The following is a 23,313-nucleotide window of genomic DNA, read 5'->3' as shown; positions in this document are numbered from 1 at the left end:
GCTGCCTCATATGACATGACAGTTTTGCTACTTATGAGTTTTCCTGTCATGATGGGTTGTCACCCCCTTCTAGAGGACAGCGACTGGAGGAGTCCCTCGAGTATTTGCAGTTCATGGAGAATGCAGAGGAGGAAGAAGCATGGATCAGTGAGAAAGAGGCCCTGGTTGCCCGTGGTGATTCTGGAGACACCTTGGCCGCTACCCAGGTGAACAACCAGCCAGCTGAGTTCACCCAGATGACTTACTCTAACTGGAGTCTTTTCTTAAGGAGTCCTGTTCTACTTGTGAAATTTGAATCTTTCTTCTGGTAGGACAAGAAGGTTATGTGACTATGAATAATTGTGTCAATTTTAAATATAAACACTCCTAAGAGTGTTTCCATTTGTTTTGGTTATTATGAAGAAAGCTGCTGGAAATATTTATCCATGCATCTCCATGTAAACATAAATCTCCACTGCTCCAGAATTAGTGTCCAGGAGTACCAGAGACATGTGGGAACTGTGTGTTTAGTTTTGTTACAATTGAAAAGTCAGCTTTTCCAGAGTGGTTGTACCAGATCACTCTCACCAGCACATGTGACTGATTTGGTTTCTTTACCACCTTACCAACATTTGCTGTGATACCACTTTTATTTTTGGCAGGCTGAGAAATGCGTAGGGCTTAGCTCATAGCTATAGTGTGTTTCTGTGCTTGGCAAAGGGTATTTAACAGACACACTTGCTTGCCACCTGTTTTTTTTGTTTTGTTTTGTTTTGTTTCCAGTGAAATAGCCCATTGGTGTTTTGCCTAGTTTCTAATTGGACCATTGGGTGTTTTAATTATTAGCCTTCAATGGGCTTCCTTTCATCTGGTTGACATGTGATATAGAAGCAAAAGACCACACAGTGACCAGAGGAGTTGTGGATGGGGGGTGGAGGTCAGCAGGAGTGCTCTAGGGAATACTGAGGAAAAGACAACCAAAAAAAAGAAGGAATTCTGCTTCTCTCTCCGTCCCACCAGCTGCACAGACACCATGGCCACAGAGAATATTAGAAGTAGAGACAATTTGGAGTGATAGTCACACACAGCTGTCTTTTCCTCCCTCCTTTTAGTGTCAATTCTTAGTGTAGGATGTTCTCAATAGTGACTATTTTTCTGCTTCATGAAATGAGTTAAATTTCAATATATAATTATGCATCCTTCTATATTACTTTGATCACACCTTCATGGCAAAATCCAGAAAAGTTTAAGGTCACATGCTAAGTTATATATAGTGTTATAGTGTCACTTGCATCTCTGACATTTTTTTCCCTGGCAGTAGCACACTTTTTGGCAGGCAAGAGTTTTGAGAGAGGAACTTAGAATTGTGCAAGACACAGGGGTGATTCCCTAGCTGCCAGGTTAGCTGAATCATCCCTGGGTGAAGGGCATGAAAAGGAAGCAGAATGTGGGTGGGGACAGATAATCCGGTCATGGATGTTTTGATTCTCACTGACTTTTTAATTCAGAGCTTGCTAAAGAAACACGAAGCACTGGATAACGACTTTGCTGTGCACGAGACCCGAGTACAAAATGTGTGTGCTCAGGGAGGAGACATTCTCAGCAAGGTGAGTCTCTCCAGGGTTCCAGGCAAAGGTTCCTTTTCAAAAAGGGGCTGCCCCAATCACAGCATCATGAGCAATGCAAAAACCACTCAAGTAATCTCTTCTAAACTGTCTTTTGTTTTTGTTGTTGTTATTGTCAACAAATAATGACTGATTCAATGACTGTTTCCTGAAAATCTTTTTCCTAAGGAACACCTTTCAATTTGCCTTAAACCTTTGTTGATATTCTCACTGTTATCCTGTGCAGAATATCACATTTATAAAATCTTATCACTGCCTTTGGCCATGGAGTACTGTAAGAATCAAAGAACATTTCCTTAAGTCTCCAGGGAGGAGGACCACAGACACCCCTTTATAATTTGAGAATCATTCTTTTGTTTAAATACTTGTTTTTGCACAGCCATGTTGATCTATATACTATACATAGATCGATAAACTAAGAAATGATTCCATACCTTCTAGAATCTCACATCACCAGAGAAGATGATACTTACATAAACCAACACAAGAAAATTGCCCAGATGCTGGGGTTTAAAGGGGCATCTGGGACATGGATAGATAATAGAATAATTATAGTAGGCCAAGAGTAGAGTGGTTGTGTGTGTAGAATGAGAGAGGTGAGAGCTTTTTCATGGTAATAAATTCACATTTCCAGCCCTAAACACTTACTGATATGTATCTCCCCTCTTCTTCCCTCATCCTGGTATTCAGGGGGACAGCCCACACCAGGAGAAGATTTCTGCCAAGATAGAGGCTCTGAAGGCAAAGACCCCTTCTCTGTCTAAAGCAATCGCTGTCTGGAAGTTGCAACTGGAAGATGATTATGCCTTTCAGCAGTTCAACTGGAAGGCTGATGTGATAGAGGCTTGGATAGGTATGATGTGTGCAGGCTAGGTCCTTGGGTCAGAGACGTGCTGAAGAATCCCACTTAAGGAATGGTTCCTGGGGTGTCTCACTCCCTGGGAAGAGGTTCCCTTCAGCCTCCACTCTCATCCTACCTGGACTCAATTGTACATGTACATCTACAAATGCACAGCCCCCCATGTACACACACACACTTGTATGCACACACAAAGGGACATGCTGATGAGGTGACCAAGTACCATAATTCCAGAGAACACCCTTTTGGGGAAATGGTAATTTCACATATGATATTCAGAAAGACAGGGTCAGGGCAAAAGGTGGTAGGAAATAAGCTGTGTTTGATTTATTATACTCATATCGAATGTGCAGTTCTCCAATCCTTTGCACCCACACTCCAGTGCTCATCCACTTGAGATTCAGGAGGCTCTGTGGCCCGTAGTGAATACTCCTTTGCCCTTTACCAACTTGCTTCTAACAGCTTCCTCTCTTACTGTCTTTGCTCCTTAGTGGAGAAGGAAACAAGCCTGAAGACTGATGCTAACGGAGGGGACCTGGCTGCCTTCCTCACCCTCCTAGCAAAGCAGGTGAGAGCAGGACACCTGGTGGAGAGATGCCTGCACAGCCAGGACCCTCATCACCGCACTCTCTCTCCCCCACCCTGTTCTGCTCCCTCCCCCTCTGCTCTGTTTCCTCCTCCACTCTCCCTCTGACAGCCTTGTGGTTAGGGGTTCATCATTGTTATCAGGGAACCAAATTTGGGGTGTTTAATTCATTACATGGATTCACACACTTTTATGTCTATCATTTTCACTGAAATTATTTAAAAATTTATTGATGATATTTAAGTCACCAAATGTTTAGTCATTCTTCTTTTCCAATATATTGATTTATGGGATATAAATTTCCCTGTTAGTAAAGCTCTTGCTGCACCTCACAAATGTCATGTTATATTTGTTATTCACTCAAAATTTCTCTGTCATTTCTAGTGTAATTTCTTACTTGACCCCACTGGTGACTCTGCAGTATATTATTTAACTTCCAAATATTTAGGACCTATTTTCTTGTGTCTTTTGATATCTATTTCTAGTTTAATTCCACTTTATTTTATTTTAATTCCACTTTATTTCATTTTTTGTATTTGTTTAATTGAGCTAATATTAGGAGACCCCCTTCAGGTCTCACCACCACAGTGCCCCCATCACCAACCACACCCTACCACCATAGACCATTTTGCCTCTTTCCCCTTTACCCTTCCCCTAACCCCAGACTGGCAATTCAGTAGTCAGCCATCAAGAGCTAGTTTTTATGTTATTTAAGTAGATGCTAGGCCATCATAAGCTATAATTAACATGCTTTATCAGAGTCCAGGACCCACAGTATTACAAGTGGAAGGTGTGCCCTTTGACCAAAACCGCCCTATTTCCCCCACCCCCAACTCCTGGTAACTCAACTCTGCTCCTCTGAGTTCAGTGTATTTACTTTCCACATATCAGTGATATCACACACTATTTTTCCTTTTTTTTTGTAAATAACTTCCAAGTCACAGCTTCTCTGTGGGTGTTTCTCAGGACACACTGGACGCCAGCCTTCAGAGCTTCCAGCAAGAGAGACTGGCTGAGATAACTGACCTAAAGGACCAGCTGGTGGCCGCTCAGCATAGTCAAACCAGGGCCATCGAGGAACGCCACGCTGCCCTGCTGCGGCACTGGGAGCAGCTGCTGGAGGCCTCTGCCGCCCACAGGCAGAAGCTGCTGGAGAAACGACTGCCCCTGCAGAAGGTAAACACTCCATGAGCTATTATCAGGTCTGATGCTCTGTGTGCCAGCCACGGTATCCAGAGCAGATACTGGAAGCCATGTTTCCGTCATCTGCAGACTCCCAAGTGAGTGCACTGGACAAAGTCAGGAAGGCCTTACTATGCAAGAAGTAACTCAGCATAAACACTGACATATCTGTCATCCACAAACTCAAGATGGAAGCCTAGCACATGGCAATGGGATGAGAGGGAGGTCTTCGTGTGTGGAAGAAGGAAGAGTTAAGACTGGCAGCCAGGTCCCGCTTAAGCTTTTCTCCAATTCACATAAGGGAGCCCTAGACAAGTAAAACTTGTAAAGGTCACTCCACTTCTCTGAACCTTGATTTCTGTTTATGAAATAAGATAATGTCGCCACCATCCTTGCTGGCTTGTGTTTTTAGTATTTAAAAAGGTGATGAATTGGAAAATGCAATATAAATCATTAAAATGTTTTCTAGTGGTGGTTGCTAAGGTATTAGATGTTGATCACAAAAAATAAAAATAATTCAGAATGATCAGTGAAATTACTAGACTATAAGAAAGATTGTACCTGGCAACATATTAATTCAGGGTGTTAAGTGATCAGAAAACAAAGACTCAATAAAAACCATTTGTCTGGACCCATAGTTAATATTTCATTTTCCTACTTACATAAAATAAATCTCTCAGAAGTATAATCTGTTGGCCGAAAGTCTATGATACTTTTTAAATCAAAGTTTGTTTGTTTTTTTTATTCTCCTACTGTTGGAAATAATCTATACCTTCGTGGTCAGAATTCAGATCATTCAGAGCCATTCAGAATGTATGGGTAACTTCAGAGTAGTACAGAGATAGGACACAGGTTACAGGTAGGAACTGGATGCTTCTTGAACAAGATTAGGAAAAATTTAGTGTGAATAATGAGACATCAGCAAGGCATGGCCTGCAGCCCAGAGGAAAGAGACGGGGTAGGTTTGCCCATCCCACAAATGGCTTGTTCATTCAATCTTGTGTCCATCCATTCCTTCAACACCTATCTTTGCATTTTCACTATGTACCAGACTGAACTAAAAATACATTTTTGAAATCCTGTTGAAACTGATCCTCACTACTCTTGGAATCATAGAACTAAAACAACCCTAGAATCATTCAGTCTCACTTGTTGGGAGACATAACCAATTTCATACAATGGGAAAATGCCCAGAGAGGGGCTTGTACTAACTCAGGTGTCTGTCATCTGGTCACATGATCTCAGGTGTTAGTTCTGTCCTTGGGAGGTAGCCCCAGAAATCTTGGAAGTCACTTTTTATCCTCAGCCTTCTCTTCTGCCAAGGTACTCTGGAAGGCAAAGCAGGGGCATCTTATTTCCTCTGTAGGCGGAGGAGCTGTTCATGGAGTTCGCAAACAAGGCTTCAGCTTTCAACAACTGGTGTGAGAATGCCGAGGAAGACCTGTCTGAGCCTGTACACTGTGTCTCCCTGAACGAGATCCGGCAGCTGCAGAAGGACCATGAGGCTTTCCTGGCCTCCTTGGCAGGAGCCCAGGCTGATTTCAACCACTTGCTGGAGCTAGACCAGCAGATTAAGGCCTTGGATGTGCCCTCCAGCCCTTACACCTGGTTAACCGTTGAGGTGCTTGAAAGGATTTGGAAGCACCTGCCTGACATCATCAAGGTAAGCTGGGCACAAGTGAGACTTCCCTTGGCTATTGTTATCCAAGTCAGGGGACTTTTGAGAAAGAAAGAAATAGCATTAATAACTGTACTGGAACAACAGTCACGAATAAGAACTGAGAAAAATTTGGAACTCTGTTCACTAGGTACAGCTTTATGCTCCAGAGACAATGCCGTGCTTGTGGGTGTTAGCAGGGATTGGGGGAGCAAAGACAAGCCCTAGGGAATGCTCTAGAAATGGGATTAAAATGTTCTATATATGTTCACAGTTCATCTATTCACTTAAGCCAGGCATTCCTTATTTTATACATGCCTTCAAACATGCCTTCTTTGTATGCATGTATTTAGCAACTCTTATTTCTACCTTTCCCTCTAACTTCAATGAAAGTTCACTTAGAAAAAAATTGAGAAGATGGAAAATTTGCTTTCCTAGCTGATTTGTTACTGGACTTGGTCTTAAAGACACTTGCAAGTGGGAAATGCCTCCTAGGACATGAAACGAGGTGGGTTGGAAGAAGTCCCATGGGGACCAGACTGGGCTTGGGAACAGAAGGTTTGCAACTGAGGATGAGGTATCATTTATTTTACTACAAACAGAACATTGTCAGTGTGCACCCATCTCTGATTTGGGGCTTTAGGAACGGGAGCAGGAGCTGCAAAAGGAAGAGGCAAGACAGGTCAAGAATTTTGAGATGTGCCAGGAGTTTGAACAGAATGCCAGCGCCTTCCTTCAGTGGATCTTGGAAACCAGGTGGGCACCTCATCTATCAGCATGGAGATGAAACTGTTTCCTGCAGGGAAGAAGGAGGAAGACCTACAGCATATATGCTGCTCTAAACTCACCACATCCTGTCTGTACTTTATACTAGGAACTGCCTGCTTTCTGGATCAATCCTTGCAAAATCAAGAAAGGGGAATTTCACCCTCTGGCCACTGTGCTGCCTTCTGTAGTTTCTCCTTGATCCTCACCTTTCCCACTGCCTATAATTATAGTCCAAAAATAGAAGCAGTCCCTTACATTGCAAGTCACTTGCTCTTTTTAAAGAACTTTCAGAGCAACTTTGGAAAGTACAGAGAGAAAGTAGATCCTATTATTTCCTATTATTTCTGGTTTCAAGTGTAAAGAAAGCCAGTAGCTAAGTTGACTTGCTCAAGGTCACAGGTGTGCTTATTGGCACAACCAGAAGCAGAGCTAAATGTGAACACCCTACGTGATGTGGTAATGTCGCTGATTGCTGAAACTGATGAGAACCAAGCAAAATAACCTATGCCAGTTGCTTTTATTACATTGAAATGCTGTGTGTGAAAATAACATTTGTCACATTGGGGGCAAAGAGACGAAAAAAGTGGAAAATCGGAGGGTGTGGCACATTAAAATAAATGACCCAAATCAGTAGATTCTATCCATTTGTCAGTTAGAATTGTGGAGTTTGAAGAGCTTATGTGGTGGTTCAGGCAATCCGTGCTATATACTACAAACCCACTAATGATGGTAAGCCAGGCAATAAATTTTAAAAATCCTGTGTCATGGTTGAAACACATCTGGATGTGTCTGGACAGCAGAGGAAACTCAGCTCCTCTCTGGTCTCTGTCCCCTGCCCTCTGTCCATCCAATGTCCCACCTCTGTGCCCTCTCTCCTCAGGCACAAACTCAGAAGCTCTGAAGCCATGCTATGGGGGAGACTAGAGCAGCAGCGGCTGGGACAGGAGTGCCTTCTGGCTCCAGAGGGTTTAGAATATTCATAAACTGGGAGAAAGATCACTGGAATAATCCTTATTAATGTATGGTTTCCCTTTTCTCTCTTTTGATTCCTGTTCCGGACCTCCATGTCCAGGGCCTATTTTCTGGATGGGTCAGTATTTTATGTTATCATGTTTATTGTGTTATGTTATTGTGGAAGAATTAATTTAGAAGACCTGAGTACTGACATATCTTATATATCTCAATATGTTGGTGCCTAAATAAAAATGTGGGGTGGCCCTCCCTGGAGGCACAGAGGGTTAAAGCACAGCACTTAGAAGCTAAAGCCACTTCATCATGTTTGATCCCCACCCCAGAGGTGACCACATAGCACGGCAGACCTCTCCTGACCTGCACGCTGCTCCCCTCAGCAGTGTACTTCGTCAGTCTGCCTGTTCTACTCTCCAATCTGTCTCTGGTGAACCCTCTCACCACCCCCTGAACCTCTGGCCTGTACCCCACCTCTGTAGGCATAAATAAATAAATCTTTTTAATTTTTTTTTTAAATGTGGGGTAAAAAGTAGAAGCAGGTATATCTCATTTCGACCTTCATTTCAATAAGCAGGGCATTGCCTATATTAGGTTAAGGAAGTATTAAGACTGAAAACTAGAAGAGAGGGAGGGCCTCCCTCTCGCCAGCAGAAGGGAATCAAACCAGCCTTACTTCACCTTCACATCTGTCTAACAAGATTACTAGAACACCAAAGTATTTGATTTCATGAAAAAGTGAGGGGAACATTCACTTTAGGGAAGACATCTGGCTGCAGTAATCGAAGTAGAAAAAGCACAGAGCTTTGGGGGGATCTGTTTGTCTAAAATATTGATCTCTGATATTATGAGTAATGTTTTCCTTTGCTTCTTAATCAGATCTTTGCTGAAAGAAACAGGAACTTTGGAATCCCAGTTGGAAGCAAATAAAGTAAGTTAGGTTTGTTCATTAGCTGAGGATGTTGTCAGGATCATAACCAATGCACAAAAAGCCATGAAATGATCACTTAGTGCTACTTGGAGGAAAACTCCCTGGCCTAATGCAAGGTCCCAACCCTGCCAGCAGTTTGCAGTTAACCACTGGCCATCACTGCCTGGATAAGGGCATCGGTTTACTTAAATCTCTGAATTTCAATTTCTCTCTCTATACTAGGGAGTTTATAATACCTACATTATAGTTACTATAATAACCAAATAAGGCAACAAATGCCAAAGTTCTTTGTCCATAGCCTAAAAGATCAAAAATTTATGTTACTATGATGTGGTGAGAGCACATAACTGCATATAAATGGCCACTTAACAACTGAATGAAACAGTGGGTGAGCACAGTGTTTCTTCACCTTATTTTCATTATTACCCATTTCAGAACATTTAACTAATTAAGTGTAATTTTCCCCTGTGAGAACTTAAAAGCTAAGTAAGATGCCCTTAGGTAGGAGTGACCCCTGGAGGACCAGCAGCCATTGTACTATCTCGTCATCTTTCACCTCCATTCCTTTGGCAATACCAATGCACTCTCCCCTCTTGATGAAAAACATTCCCCTGTTGATGAAGCGTGGCCTAGGTACAGGGGGTTGGCATAAAATCTGCCGAATGGCAGTGCCTTGGGTCATTCTTTTTTTCACAGAGAAGACTCTTGCCAATAACCGAGGACAAGGAGGGGAACCCAGCGCCTTGGTGTCTTGTTGTCTCTCCATCCCTGTGTTTGGAGCTGGTGTGCTGGGTGACAATCTCTCTTTGTCTTTCTTCAGAGGAAGCAGAAGGAAATCCAGGCAATGAAGCGCCAGCTGACCAAGATCGAGGACCTAGGGGACAACTTAGAAGAGGCCCTGATCCTGGATATCAAGTACAGCACCATTGGGCTGGCCCAGCAGTGGGACCAGCTCTACCAGCTCGGGATGCGGATGCAGCACAACCTGGAACAGCAGATCCAAGCCAAGTACTGCAGGGTGGGCGGGGTCCTCCTGGCTGAGCTAGGACACGTGGTGGGGGGTGGGGAGGGCAGGCCTCAGCTCCACTCTGAGAGCGAGAGCTTGAGGTACTGATAAAAGAGCTGGAGAATAGAACACATTTTTTATCCCCAAATTAGAGCAAAGCAGCTCTGGGTTACCATAGCATTTTGGCAGCATTACTATCTAGATCAGGGATTGACAAAACATTCTTCAAAAAAAAAAAATAAAGCCTGATAATAAATGTTTTAGACTGAGCCACAGAGCCTCTGTTGCAGCTACTGGACGCTGCTGTTGCAGAGCAAGAGCAGCTATTGGCAATTCATAAATAAAGGAGCATGGCTGTGCTCTAATAAAATTTTATTTGTGGACATTGAATTTATATTTCATAGAATTCTCATGTTTAATAAGATATAGTCTTCTTTTGATTATTCTCAACTCTGAAAAAAATGGAAAATCACTCCTAGCTTATTGACTATACAAGAGAACATGGATTTGGCTGATGAGTCCTAATTTGCCCATCCCTGAATTACATGACCCATATGGCATGCTAGTCACTAAAATTCCCATGTCATGTGGCCTGCCTGTATTCTGATGGTTTGGTTTCGTTGCTTTATGTCAGGGGTTCACTCATATTTTTCTTTCCAGAGATACCATCGGTGTGAGTGAGGAGACACTCAAGGAGTTTAGCACCACTTATAAGTGAGTATCACTTCATGCTTGATGGGTCCGTTGTATTCCATATAAATATGGAAATAACTACTAAAAATAACTAATAGTTTTCACATAGTGTGGCTTGGTAAAATCTTAAATGAAGCTGGAGATATGTCACTTTTTTCTCAATGATGGCTTTTAATACATTTATGAGATTCTTGGATGTACATTTATTTCATGTTCAACATTTTATGCTTTTCCCTCCATCCATTAGCTCTAAAAATATGTTCAGGAACACAGGCAGTCCTCCATCAGTTCTCTGACAATTTTATAACCTATTAATAAAGCCCCAGCTAATGCAACTTGTTCTTCTCTATTCTAATCCAGTTATATATTAAACTTGAGAAAATGTTTTCATTCTCTAGACACTTTGATGAAAATCTGACAGGGCGTTTGACACACAAAGATTTCCGGTCCTGCCTGAGAGGACTCAATTACTACTTGCCCATGGTGGAGGAGGGTGAACCCGAGCCCAAGTTTGAAAAGTTCCTTGATGCCGTCGACCCTGGGAGGTAGGAGAACCAAGAACCAGATCTCAGCAGGGAATGAGGCTTAGAGGGACAGAGAAAGTAAAATGATCTCTAAAACATGCACTTAGCTGATCTTCAGAACAGTGGGACACAGACTACCACAAGTGAAGCAGGCAGCTCTTGCAGGTCCCCTCAGAAACTCGAGGAAGTAACTGGAACTCAGGAACCAGCTCTTTAATTTGCTTGATTCTTGGCTCGAGTTTGATATATGAACTTCAGTTGATTTACAAAGTCATTTGCGTGAGATCCCCAGGGGGCTGAAGGATCCAGAGGCCTGCTTATGGGGGTTGGGTTGTTGTTGCAGCAGACAGGTCATCAGATTACTACTAGGGACTATCTTTTTGTAATACCAAGGACCAAAGAAGACCAGAAACTGAGATCTTCAACTCCACTTGAAGATCTTGAGATACCTGGGATTGGTGCTGATGAGAATTCCCCAAACTCCATAGAAAGAGTCAAGCTGAATACTAGTCCATGTGAAAACAGAGGGTGGGACTTAGGAAATACTGTCTGTTATTGCCTATAAAGATTCCAGGAGATTCTAGCCTGCAGTTTGAAGAGCTGAACTGGAGGAGGCCCTTGGAGATGCATCTTCCCTCTAGCTCTGAAACACCTACAAGGATGAGGAGGGGGTCTGTTTTCCTCTCTTGTCTTGAGCAAGCACAGCTCCTAATCCACTTCTCCCACAGGAAGGGCTATATCTCACTGGAGGACTATACCTCATTCCTGATCGACAAGGAGTCAGAGAATATCAAGACCAGCGATGAAATAGAGAATGCTTTCCAGGCCCTGGCAGAAGGCAAAGCCTACATCACAAAAGAGGACATGAAACAGGTCAGGGTCCAGCTGAGTCCACTCTTCCGATGCACTTCACTATCTGAGTTTGCTCATCTGGGGCCTGGCTGCCTGCCCCCTCTCCCCCTCTTTTTATGTATTATTTATTTATTTAGACACTGCCTTGCACATAACACTAATGTGTTCTAATGACCTTAAGCTGGATCCCAAGACTACAACTCTGTTTAAGTCAATTTCTCATCCCACTTATTTACTAAGCCAAAATTAGGAAGTAAGCTAAAAATTGTAGTTAAAGCAAGATAGGAATCTTCAGGTCTGAGCTGAGTGAAGAGATAAGCTGATCTTATTTGTTGGAAATTAAAAACTTATGAAGAAAGTGCATGAGAGGAACAGGGCTGGCTTTTCTAGTTTCTCTACCCAGAATTCAGGTGTAATGGAAACCATGGGCACCAGCTACTTTTTGTCCCTACAACTGTCACTCTCTGTTTTTTGTTCTCAGGCCCTAACCCCAGAACAAGTGTCATTCTGTGCCTCCCACATGCAGCAGTACGTGGACCCTCGGGGTCGGGGCCACCAGGCCGGCTATGACTATGTTGGCTTCACCAACTCCTTCTTTGGCAACTGACAAGCAGATTTTCATGGCTTTTAGAAAAGGAATAGAAGGTGGGAAGAGGGTTGTGTGTGTGTGTGTGTGTGTGTATTACAATTACTGAAAGACCCAGATAAAACCCAACTTTGGGCCCTCTCTGGTGGCGCAGCAGGTTAAAGCACTGCACTAAGAAGCTTAAGCCACTTCCGCATTAGTTCGATTCCCGCCTGCCCCAGAGGTGACTACATGGCGTGGCAGACCTCTCCTGGCCCGCCCGCTGCTCCCCTCAGCAGTATGCATCATCGATCTGCCTGTTCTGCTCCCCGCTCTGTCTCTGGTGAAGCCTCTCGCCGCCCCTGAGCCTCTGGCCTGTATCCCAGTTCTGTATGCACAAATTAATAAATCTTAAAAAAAAAAAAAAACAACTTTGGGTGATACAAGATGTTAACAGAATTGGAGGAGAGGATCTTACACACTTATTTTTTGCAGTTAGCCACTGGTGCTCCAAAAAAGAGCACCGAGTTCTCTATTTTTTATTTGCTGGGTACTGAATATTTTTATTATTTTGCTTTGTCCTAACTATAGAACAGAATATTTTTTAAATATTTTTAAGTATTTCTTTTTAATAGGAAAATGTGAAATAAAATGTTAATGACTCATTGGGCTGCTGTGTCTCTGCAAATTGTTGTCCAATATGGAGAGTTCCCTGCAGACAAGGGCCATCATGGAGGAGATAAATGAACCCCAAGATGATGCACAGTGTTGCTTAAATTTGGAATGTGTTTAAATTCCTACAATTCAAAATAAAGATACTGGGTATTCTGGAGCACCTCAATATTTCCATCTGGAAATGGAACCACCCTGAGAATATCAATGTAGCAACTGTCTCCTTCATTATCTGTCCCTTTTCCAAACTTCCTATTATAGTAACAACTGACTGTTGTTACTCTCAAAATGACAAAAATCCAGCAGAGTTTCTTGCTTTTATGAACTTCCAATTCTTCTAAGTGTTAAGAGTCAATAGACTATTGTTTATAAAACTACGAGTTAAGGGATAAGAAAGGGTGATGCTATCTCCAAACTTTCAGGCTTAGACTGGGCTGAACGGATTCAAATGTCTAATTAGTAAAAGCTGATGGTGCTGGAATGATGGTATCAGTTGCTGGCGAGAATTTAGGTCCTTTCTTTGCTCCTGTCAAACTGCTGTACCTCCACAACCTCCACGCCCACTCATGTGTCTTCCAGTACTTTCTCTGGGGTCTCTCCATCTAAAGCCATCGTCCTAGTTGCCCCTGTCACAACTGTACAGGCAGCAGCATTTCTCCCCTGTCCAGTCATGCATGAGCTATATGATGTTCTGCACTGCTGGTTCCTGCTCCCCCCAACATCAGTGCAGCCACAGATAGGGCAGTCTATAAAGTGGCAATGTCTGGAAACCCCAGACAATCACAGATCAAAACTTTGACCTAAAGACTGTATCCACCTTCACTAATCTTGCCCCAGACTACAAATAAAAAGTGGCAAGATGAGTCTTAAAAACTTTGAAGTCTAACTCTAGAGCCTCCAGTCTTAATTGGCTCTAAAGAACCATGAGTTGGGTGTTATGTGTGTGTATTCCCACAGTGGGACTCTGTGTATATCTATGCACTTAGGTGTTTTGTGCATGTTTCGTGTGTTTGCATGCATTTGTGTGCTGTACAAGTGGATGCACGCATGTGCATGTACCTGGAAGGGGGACTTGTTCTTTTAAAAAACGAGGTCACATTCTTAATCGAGGAAAGAAAAGTGACTCATTTTTGGAAATCTGTAGATGATTTCTGCCTGTATTTTGACACAAAACCCCTGTGTCAAAGTCTATGGAGATAGTTCTTGGAAACATGTATTCTGAAAAAATCCTGCCAAGTAATTGTTTTACCCTCACATAGTTAAGGCCACTACGTTTCAGAAATAGACAGATCTTTCAGTATTACTCAGCAACTTTAGGAATGCCTCTACCGACCATTATTCAGTGCACATTTAGGGAGTGTTATAGGGAGAGAATGTTATGCTCTCTCTTTTTAAAAATAGCCTTACTTGCCTGCAAAACTCACCCATCCTTCAGGAAAAGCCCAAGCGCTGCCTTAGTCATAGGGCCTTCTCTCCTGCTCCCCCAAGGTTAACCTCTCATAAAAAACTAATGTAACTTTGCTTAGCACATTGTCAACAGTGGAAGCTGACATTTACTTGGAGATCATTATGATCCAAGTACTACGCTAAATTATTTATATGCATGGTCAAGTCAATCAGCAATGATGCAGAACAGTGCAGTCACAGCCACTTTGCAGATGAAAATGTTGGAAACCAGAAAGGGTCACAGAGTAACATGCAGAACCTGTCCTCCAACTCCTACCTGACAGCTGTGTGCATCTAGGACACCTTCCTCTGTCCCCAGGAGCGTCTGGCACCACTCACTATGCACTGCTGGTGGGAAGTGACTAGGCAGGATAGTCCTGCATGGGCTGATGAGGATGCACCCAAGTGAGGAGAACCCCAAACTCAAAATGATGAGCCCGTCAGAAGCAACTGCAATGATCAAGGAAAACAGAAAAAAAGTGTATTTTCTGAAGTGGAATTTGTCAAAGTAGGTGATCCAACTTAAAAGGAAGAAGACAAAGGAATAATTAACAATGAGGCAGAGACAGTGTAGACAATAACATAAAAAGAGGACAGACACCTGGGAAGAGAGAGGCAATAACTCATATTTTCAACTAGCAAGGCATTCAAAGTGATTTCTCAAACTGAATTTCAGTCCAGTTATGTTGTGACTTAAGAAATCTCTATAGTATGACTGATGTGGACCCCAGCTGACTCTACTTGAGCTAGAGCACACCAAAAATTATTTACCTCAATCAGAATTCTTAATAACTTGGGTTTCAGTCACTACAAGTGACATCTACAAAGTTGAAAGTGAAAATTCAGATTCTGAGCTCAATAAACAGAGTGGGAAGCCCTGCCCCTGCATCCCAGTAGCCTTAGAGGACACACAGAAGGCAGGACTGGACTCCCCCACAGAATGGGCAGCTTTGGACTGAGGCCTGGTTGTCTGCCCGTTGGCCTGGGGGCCTGGTTTGTGTTCAGCCTATGTGGAGGAGCATTGCGCTGGGAGCTTCATCCTTTACCCAGAAACCTCCCTTGGAAAGCATTTCTCAGGGCCATCTGCACGGCTCGATTCCTTAAACTATAAACAATGGGGTTGAGAAGGGGGGTCACCACTGTGTAGGTAACAGCTATGAGCTGATCCCGATCAAGAGAGTAGCTGGCTTTGGGCCTCAAGTACATGAAGGAAGCACAGCCATAGTGGATAAGGACCACGATGAGGTGTGAGGCACAGGTGGAGAAGGCCTTCTTCCGCCCCTCAGCAGAGGGGATGCTCAGGATGGCTGCCAGAATGTAGGCATAGGAGAGAGTGATCAAGGAGAAGGAGACCAGAAGCACCAGCAGGCTGAGGATGAAGATCCCCAGCTCACTCAGGCCCGTATCATCGCAGGCCAGGTTCAGCATTGGTGGCGTGTCACAGAAGAAGTGTTGGATCTCATGGGAGCTGCAGAAAGGGAGGTGGAAAATGACCAGGGTCATTCCCAGCCCAAAGAGGTACCCACTCAAAAAGGAGATGCCAACCAGTTGGGCACAGAGGGTGGGATGCATGAGGTTGGCATAGTGCAGCGGAGTGCAAATGGCCACATATCTGTCAAAGCCCATGACAGACAGGAGGAAGCAGTTGGTACAGGCCCATGAGGCTGAGAAGAACATCTGGGCAGCACAACCCACAAAGGAGATGGCCTGGTCCCCCATGACCAGGCCGGAGAGCATCCTGGGGATGATGCCCAAGGTGTAGCAAGTTTCAGAGAAAGACAGAAAGGAAAGGAAGAGGTACATGGGGGTGTGCAGATTGCTGTTGAGCCTGATAACAATAATGATAAAGATGTTGCTGCTCAGGGTGATGAGGTATAGAGAGAAGAACAATGCAAAAAGCAGAAGTTGCAGCTCCCCAAAGCTGGAGAAACCCAGAAAGATGAAGCCCCTCCAGAAGGTTGCATTGGTTGAGCTCATTCTGAATGACATCCTTGATAGACCTGCTGGTTCCTTGCACCTTGCCAGTGGATGTCCAGCTCTTTCAGAAGGCAGGATAAGGAGGATCTTGTTTCTTTATGCCTGTTATAACTTTAAAAGGAACTCTGATTTAAACAGTTATCAAACTTCAGTAAGGTATTTGTTACATTGCATCCTGAACTAGACATGTCCTTCTCGTATGTATGCTTGTTGTATACGCAATATCATACAAATGCCCACATGACCACACAGATGCAGACACCTGTATACACATCATATGTGTACACGCATGTCATATACAAAGCACTCACATGTAATTTTGTATATGCAAAAACATGCACTGCACATTAGGGACTATATCCACAGGTATATTAGACATGCACATATAAATGTACATTACACTTAGGTAGCACATAAATGTGTACATATATGCTCTACACATCCATTCATGCCAACTTCACACATCACTGCTGCATAAGCTTGCATACAGGCATGTGGACACATACTCACTGTTAAGTGAGTGTTAAGGTGGCTCCTCAGTAACATCTTTGAAGATACAGGACCCAACACAACAATGGTGAAGGCAAGGATAAACAGATGGGACTACATCAAGTTAAAGAGCTTCTGCACAGCAAAAGAGACATTACAAAAAACAAACAGACATTCTACTGATTGAGAAAAAATTTCTCACACAAAACTGGCGATAAAGGATTGATCACAAAGATATACAAAGAACTGATGAAATTCAACAAAAATAAACAACCCCATCAAAAAATGGGCAGAAGAGCTAAAAAGACACTTCTCCAAAGAGGAAATGCAGATGGCCAACAAGCATATGAAAAGATGTTCAACATTACTTGTAATAAGGGAAATGCAAATTAAAGCCACAATGAGATACCACCTCACCCCCTTGAAAATGGCACATCTTAAAACAACTAGCAATAACAAATGTTGGCAAGGATGTGGAGAAAAAGGAACTCTCCTGCACTGCTGGTGGGAATGCAAACTAGTACAACCACTATGGAAAACTGTTTGGAGGTTCCTCAAACTGCTAAACATGGAGCTTCCATATGACCCAGCAATCCCATTCCTAGGTACCTATCCAAAAGACACAAAAACATTGATTCAAAAAGATACCTGCTCCCCCCTGTTTATTGCAGCTTTATTTACAATCAGAAAGACATAGAATCAACCCAAATGCCCAAAAGTAGATGACTGGGTTAAAAAGATGTGGTACATATACACAATGGAATATTATTCAGCAACCAGAAAAAATAAACACAGGCCTTTTGCAGAAACATGGATGGAGCTGGAAGGGATCATGCTTAGTGAAACAAGCCAGAAAGAAAAGGAAAAATACTGGATGGTTTCACTCATAGCAGGAGTATAAAGGACGAGGGGAAAAAATAATAATGATGAACAACTATATATACCAAAGACATTGGTAGAGTGGGGAATGGGATAAAAAACAGGGTGGAGGAAGTACATTGGACTATGGTGATGGCACATGGGTGATTTAGTGATGGGAAGCCCATGGGGATTACAACTGAGATGGAAAAAGGCACAAAATGATGTAAAAATAAACTTATATTATTTAAAAAAAAAACTTAAGGTGGCTGACTTGATGGCTATTATTTAATATAACAGGCAACAAAACCAAGAGGAAAGAGACTTGTTTTAAGTCACATAGAGTCAAGGCTAGAGAATTAGTATCTTGAGTCCTAACCTTAATTTTTGTTCCCACCTAATCATGAGTCTTCTTAGACACTGCAGAACACTCACTAACATGAATACAGAACAGCTTGCTCAGCAGTAATTCCTAGCATTTATACAAACCAACAGAAGCACTTGTACACACAAATCTACACTAAGCACTGAAGAAAGATTCTGGGCTCAGGCCAACTTGTGTATCCTCCTGCCCAAAGGGCAGTCATTGGCTCTACTACCTCCAAAGAATCTGCTGTGAACCAAGGTTAAGGAGAGGTTCACTCACCTGAAGAGGCTTACCAGGAGGCCAGTATCCATGGACCAGACTGTCTCCACAGACTTGCCTACAAGACAAAGAAGCAGAGATCCACCTCAGAAATTTCTATTCTGAGCAAAGATGGTGTTCACAATGACACCAAGAAGCCTCTTCCATAGCCTGCCCCATGAGATGGATCCTATCTGCTTCTTCAAAACAGCTTCTCTCTCAGGGGATTCCCCATTCCCAGGGGCTGCCCTTGCCAGAAGTACATCTAATTATGCTTATCATTAACTCAGAATATCCTTTTGGTGGAACCAGAAAAGGGAATGTAAACAAAGAATGCTAGGACCATGATTCAAACAATAATTTGTATACCTGTTATGTATCAAATGTGATATTAATTACTTCCACCTGCAAAATCTCTTCTAAAGCAATGACCTAGTTAGAAGGTATGAAGAATGGCATTTTACAGAAAGGAAGACAGACTGGTAGAGTTTAAGTGAACCAGTCCAAGATCTCGGAACTCAAAGCTTATGCTTTTAAATTCACACTACACAGTAAGAAAATAGGAACTCACCCTCCCTACAATGATCTCACGAGCTTGGGGTGACCATCCATTTCAAATCACACACACATTCATACTCACATCAGAATCCCATACCTCTTTGTTTCAATTTCTCCCTGCATCCTCCTGTTTATCTAGTCCACTTTTTTCAGATCTTATCTTCATTTTTCCCATTCTTTCCACTATACTGCAATATTCTACACCCAGATTTCCAATCCACTTCCACCACTCATCTTGTCTTAAAACCTGGGAATGTCAGAAAGTTCACCAGTCTCATCACTGGGTCTAATTCTTCACTTGCAACATGAATTCTTCTCTAGATACTAACAGTGTGAGTACTTGCATCTCTGATATATCTATCTCCATTCACTGATTCAAAGGAAACAATAATGATACTGTTAACCTGCATTCAGCAAAAGACATTACATTACATGAATTTAATGCTCACAATATTTAAAGATTATGACTGTTACCCTCTTTTTCCAGATAAGAAAACAGATGCATGAAAAAACTGTGTAACTTACTGAAGATAACTCAACCAGTTAGCAATACAGTGGCAAGTGTATTGCCTTCACCCCTATATCATGTCTGGTCCCTGCATCACTTAGGAATATACGAAAGATGTGGAAACTAGAATAACATTAGTATGATTATTTGCTTTATAGCTATTTCCTTGTACCTTCATTTTATTTGTTGTTCTAGAATTTATACCACACATTTTTTAATAATATAGCAGTTTATTTTTACATTTTGTGCCTTTTTCCATCTTAGTTGTAATCCCTGTGGGCTTCCCATCACCAAATCACCCGTGTATACCACACATTTTTAACTTAACCTACTCTATTTAAACAATGTTGAATTATTTCCAATAAAACACCAAAAAATTTACATGTTATAGCCAGCATGTTATAATTTTTTAATTAAATATGTGCTTTTTGAAGAAATAAGAGAAAAATGACCATATACATTCAATTTTCATTTTCTTTCCTATATATCCAATTTATCACAGGTTTTACTTTGCTTCAAGCTGAAAGGCTGTCCTTAGCATTTCTTAGAGTACATGTCTGCTAGCAATAAATTATCTCCATCTGTGTATCTGAAAATGCCTACAATTTGCCTTTATTTATGAAACATAGATTTGCCAGATCAAAAATTCCTTGTAAATGGTATATTTTCATATTTCAGTATGCCACTTTCAATGTGTTCATCTGCAATAGTTTCTGATGAGAATTATATCTTTCATGCATCGTAATTCCACACTCTACACATGAAAGTTCTTCCTGCTGTTTCAATACTCTCTGTCTTTGGTTATCAACAATTTGATGATGATATGCTCAGAGGGATTTTTGTTTCTCTTATGGTTTGGTGAACATTTCGTATGCATAAGTTATCATCTTCTACTGAGATTGGTAAGGCTTGAGCTACTTTTTCTTTAAATATTTTCTTTTGCTTTATCTTGTGTTTCTTTTTTTATTTCAATTGCATATATGTTAGGCCGCATAATATGTCTCAGAATGCTTTTAAAATATTCATTTTGTCCCTATTTTCTCCTCGAAGAGTCAAATAATTTCTATTGAACTATTTTCACATTCACTGAATCACTCTTCTATAAACTCCCAAGTGGTATAGCACCCATTTCATAAATCTTTCATTCAGTTGTTATAACTTTACGCCCTAGATTTCCAAGTCTTTCCATAGCTCATTTCTCTGGTAATATTTTTATCTGTTCACACTTTAATACTATATTTCTCTCTCCCTTTTTGAAAATACTAATGATGCCTGTTGTGAATACTGAAAAGTCCAATTGTGGATTCATTTGCAGTCAACTTCCACTGCCTGGTTTTTTGCCTGTGTATGGATTTCATTTTACCGATTTTTTTGCACAAGAAGACATTTTTGTCTAGTACGCAGTTCCCTATCCTGAAGTGAAAGTGCAAAGTACCCCTCACCTATTATTTGTAGCGGTCGATGCCCCTATTCAAATTGTCTTTGGCTTTCAGACTGCTTTTATTTTCTGCCTGGCTTCCTGGATGTCTCCATTGTACACACACAATTTAGTTGTCAGCAAATATTTATGTGAGACTTTCCTTCCTCCCTCTGAAATGTCCTGTTGTTTTGCTATTACTGATTTCTGCTAGCTGACAACTCAAGCCAGTATGGAATCCTTTTCTGGCTCTTAAATCACAAAAGCAATTCAAGCACAGGAACCTCAGCCACACCTTTCTGTGTTTCCAAATGCACTGCTCTTAAATTTGTGCACATCTCCCTTCCACTGAGCCATCAATGAGGCTTTGAGCAGAGAGGATACTCAGACTAGGTGTTTCAGCCCTTCGGTAGCTGAAGGGCTGGTAGCTCATTTATAAAATTTCCTTCTAAAACTTCCAATTTTGTTCTATCTAAACTCTATGATCTGCCCCTGGGTAGGTGGGGTATGTTTGAACAGCTCCTAAGCAAAGTACTCCAGTTGGGTCATTTGATGTCATGTGATTAAACTAGTGCTATTTTAAGATTAGCTATTTCTCAAATTTCTGATTGGCTTATGTCACTTTCCAGTGACTTGTAATGATAGATTTTACTGTTGTTATCCATATTTGAGCATTTTTAGCTATGAGAAAGGAATTACTGGATCCTTTCAGACCTTTATTAATTCCTCCTCTTCTGTTTCATACCCAGTGACCCCATTCACCTTATTTCTGGTTAAATAATCTACCCTGGATGGATACCTCCATCCAGGAAGGTCCCTGATGTTAGCTGGACCAATTGAAGTAGTTCCATCTGTGGTTGCAATAATTGGTACAAATGATGTGGAGATGAATAAAGTTTCTATTCTTTCATTTTACATAACTTACGATCAAAGAGGAAACACAAGAACAATAAGGAAACATTTCCACTTTAATGAAATGAAAAAAAATTTCTTACAGTTGTGAAATGTAGATAAATTATTTAAGAGCAATTTTTTTCATTTAAGTTCTTAATTTAAAATAAATTATTAAAATCATGATTTTTTTAATTAAGCATTCAATTTTTAAAAAAAAGAGCTAAAATTAACTCAAAAGGAGGATTACAAAAACATAATAAAGGCATGACTAGTAAATAATAAAATAAAATAAATTTAAGTCGTGCAATACCAAAATTTGGGTCTTTAAAACTGGATAAATTCCAATAAGATTAATCTGGATTAAAGAGAAAAGATTTGCAAAAAGCAGAAACAGGGTGGGAACTACAACTTGGTGGAACAGCTGGCTTTGGCCAAGTCTCCCCTGAGCACAACCAAAACATAACTATTATCCACATGTAAATCTCACCAGTTCTCACCAAAATCATTGACCGATTCATGCATCCTCCCAACCCCACCCTGGATGGTCTCTGGGTTATTCACTTAGGTAGTGGAGAAGGGAGCTGGGAGGGAGGGCGCTGTGCCTGAGGGGGTGGCCATTCCTGATGGAGGCGCAAACTGGGCAGAGGGGCATGCTATGTTATGCCAGGACTGACACAGGTGCTACCGTGAATGTGCAAATGCCAAGATGCTTGCTGAGTGAGGCCGGAACAGAGGCGCGGTCGTTGGGTGTTGGGTTGGAATAGCATGAGCAGCCATAAAGCCCTTGCCTCCACCACTCAGGAACTGAAAGTTGGGAAGAGGTGAAGAGAACCCTGCTAAGCCTAGAGAGAAAAATCACTGTGAGTCACGTGGACCGGTGATGCTGATCAGGGAGCTGGAAAGCAGGTCCAGGCAAGCACTGGAGCTCGTTCTGGTCGTGGAGAGAGGAGTGGTGGCACAGGTGGCCCATGATTGGCATGCCCTCGCCCACCTTAACGCTCTGAGCTGTATCACTGAGGCATTTGGACTCCTATTTCTGCGCACCCTCACCTCCTTGATAAATAAGGAGACCAAAACTAAAGCCACAGCTCCGCCTACTGGGAGAAAAAGAAGACAAAACACTTGTGTAGGGAAATTCTAACTCGGCAGCATAGCATGGCAACGTTGATAGAGAGGTAACATTCCAGACCAGATTTTATGACTCGGAATTAGAGGAGCTAACAGACCAAGATTTTAGAAGAACATGCATGAAGAAACTCAATGAATTCTAGATTCTCAATTAATTGCAGAAAGGTAAGTTCAGGGAATCAGGAAAGATAACCAGGAGCACAGAATTTTTATCAAATTTATCAAAGATAAAGATTTGAACATCAAACCTGAAAACATAAATTCTGTAGAAAAACAGCCAATATGTTCTTGGAGATAGACCTTAGAGGAACTGCTTTTACACTTTTCACTATGGATGCAGAAAACAGTATGCAGTTGCCTTTACTGACCATGTACTCTATACGAGACGCTTTGCTAAGAATTTTATAAATAGCTTATTTAATTATCTTAATAATACAATGAAGTGTCGCTCCCTGGTGACGCAACAGATAAGGACGCAGCACTGCAAGCTGGCCGCAGCCGCTTCTGAGAAAGTTCCATCCCCAGCCCCAGCAGAGATCCACCTGGCA

General features: G+C 41.9%; 2 protein-coding genes and 1 long non-coding RNA gene across 4 annotated transcripts in view; 1 reads left to right on the top strand and 2 right to left on the bottom strand.

Moving 5' to 3' along the window:
- SPTA1 (spectrin, alpha, erythrocytic 1) overlaps positions 1–12,394 on the top strand; it is a 51,609-nt gene extending 39,215 nt beyond the window's left edge. Inside the window, exons 38-51 of one of the 2 annotated variants that reach the window (XM_004688356.2) lie at positions 74–206; positions 1,488–1,586; positions 2,295–2,457; positions 2,955–3,031; positions 4,016–4,225; positions 5,598–5,894; positions 6,532–6,644; positions 7,729–7,746; positions 8,502–8,553; positions 9,374–9,561; positions 10,220–10,273; positions 10,651–10,797; positions 11,505–11,649; positions 12,110–12,394. In XM_004688356.2, coding sequence (XP_004688413.1) covers positions 74–206; positions 1,488–1,586; positions 2,295–2,457; positions 2,955–3,031; positions 4,016–4,225; positions 5,598–5,894; positions 6,532–6,644; positions 7,729–7,746; positions 8,502–8,553; positions 9,374–9,561; positions 10,220–10,273; positions 10,651–10,797; positions 11,505–11,649; positions 12,110–12,235 — 1,822 coding nt within the window. In that variant the 3' untranslated portion in view covers positions 12,236–12,394. Of the gene's footprint in view, positions 1–73; positions 207–1,487; positions 1,602–2,294; positions 2,458–2,954; positions 3,032–4,015; positions 4,226–5,597; positions 5,895–6,531; positions 6,645–7,728; positions 7,747–8,501; positions 8,554–9,373; positions 9,562–10,219; positions 10,274–10,650; positions 10,798–11,504; positions 11,650–12,109 lie in introns of both variants that reach the window. The other variant, XM_004688357.2, reaches the window with a different exon arrangement.
- LOC105854033 overlaps positions 1–18,364 on the bottom strand; it is a 57,498-nt gene extending 39,134 nt beyond the window's left edge. Inside the window, exon 1 of the long non-coding RNA XR_001145762.1 lies at positions 18,282–18,364. This is a non-coding gene — a long non-coding RNA (uncharacterized LOC105854033). The remainder of the gene's footprint in view (positions 1–18,281) is intronic.
- LOC101619163 (olfactory receptor 10Z1) lies at positions 15,347–16,288 on the bottom strand. Its single transcript, XM_004688355.1, has one exon. The coding sequence runs from the start codon at positions 16,286–16,288 to the stop codon at positions 15,347–15,349; it is 942 nt and encodes a 313-aa protein (XP_004688412.1).
- Positions 18,365–23,313: the final 4,949 nt, after the last annotated feature.

Source organism: Condylura cristata, unplaced genomic scaffold (genome assembly GCF_000260355.1).
Source record: "Condylura cristata isolate star-nosed mole 26May11 unplaced genomic scaffold, ConCri1.0 scaffold00024, whole genome shotgun sequence".
Lineage (NCBI taxonomy): Eukaryota > Metazoa > Chordata > Mammalia > Eulipotyphla > Talpidae > Condylura > Condylura cristata.
The sequence above is the reverse complement of the archived record's forward strand: the minus strand, read 5'-3'. Positions and strand labels throughout refer to the sequence as shown.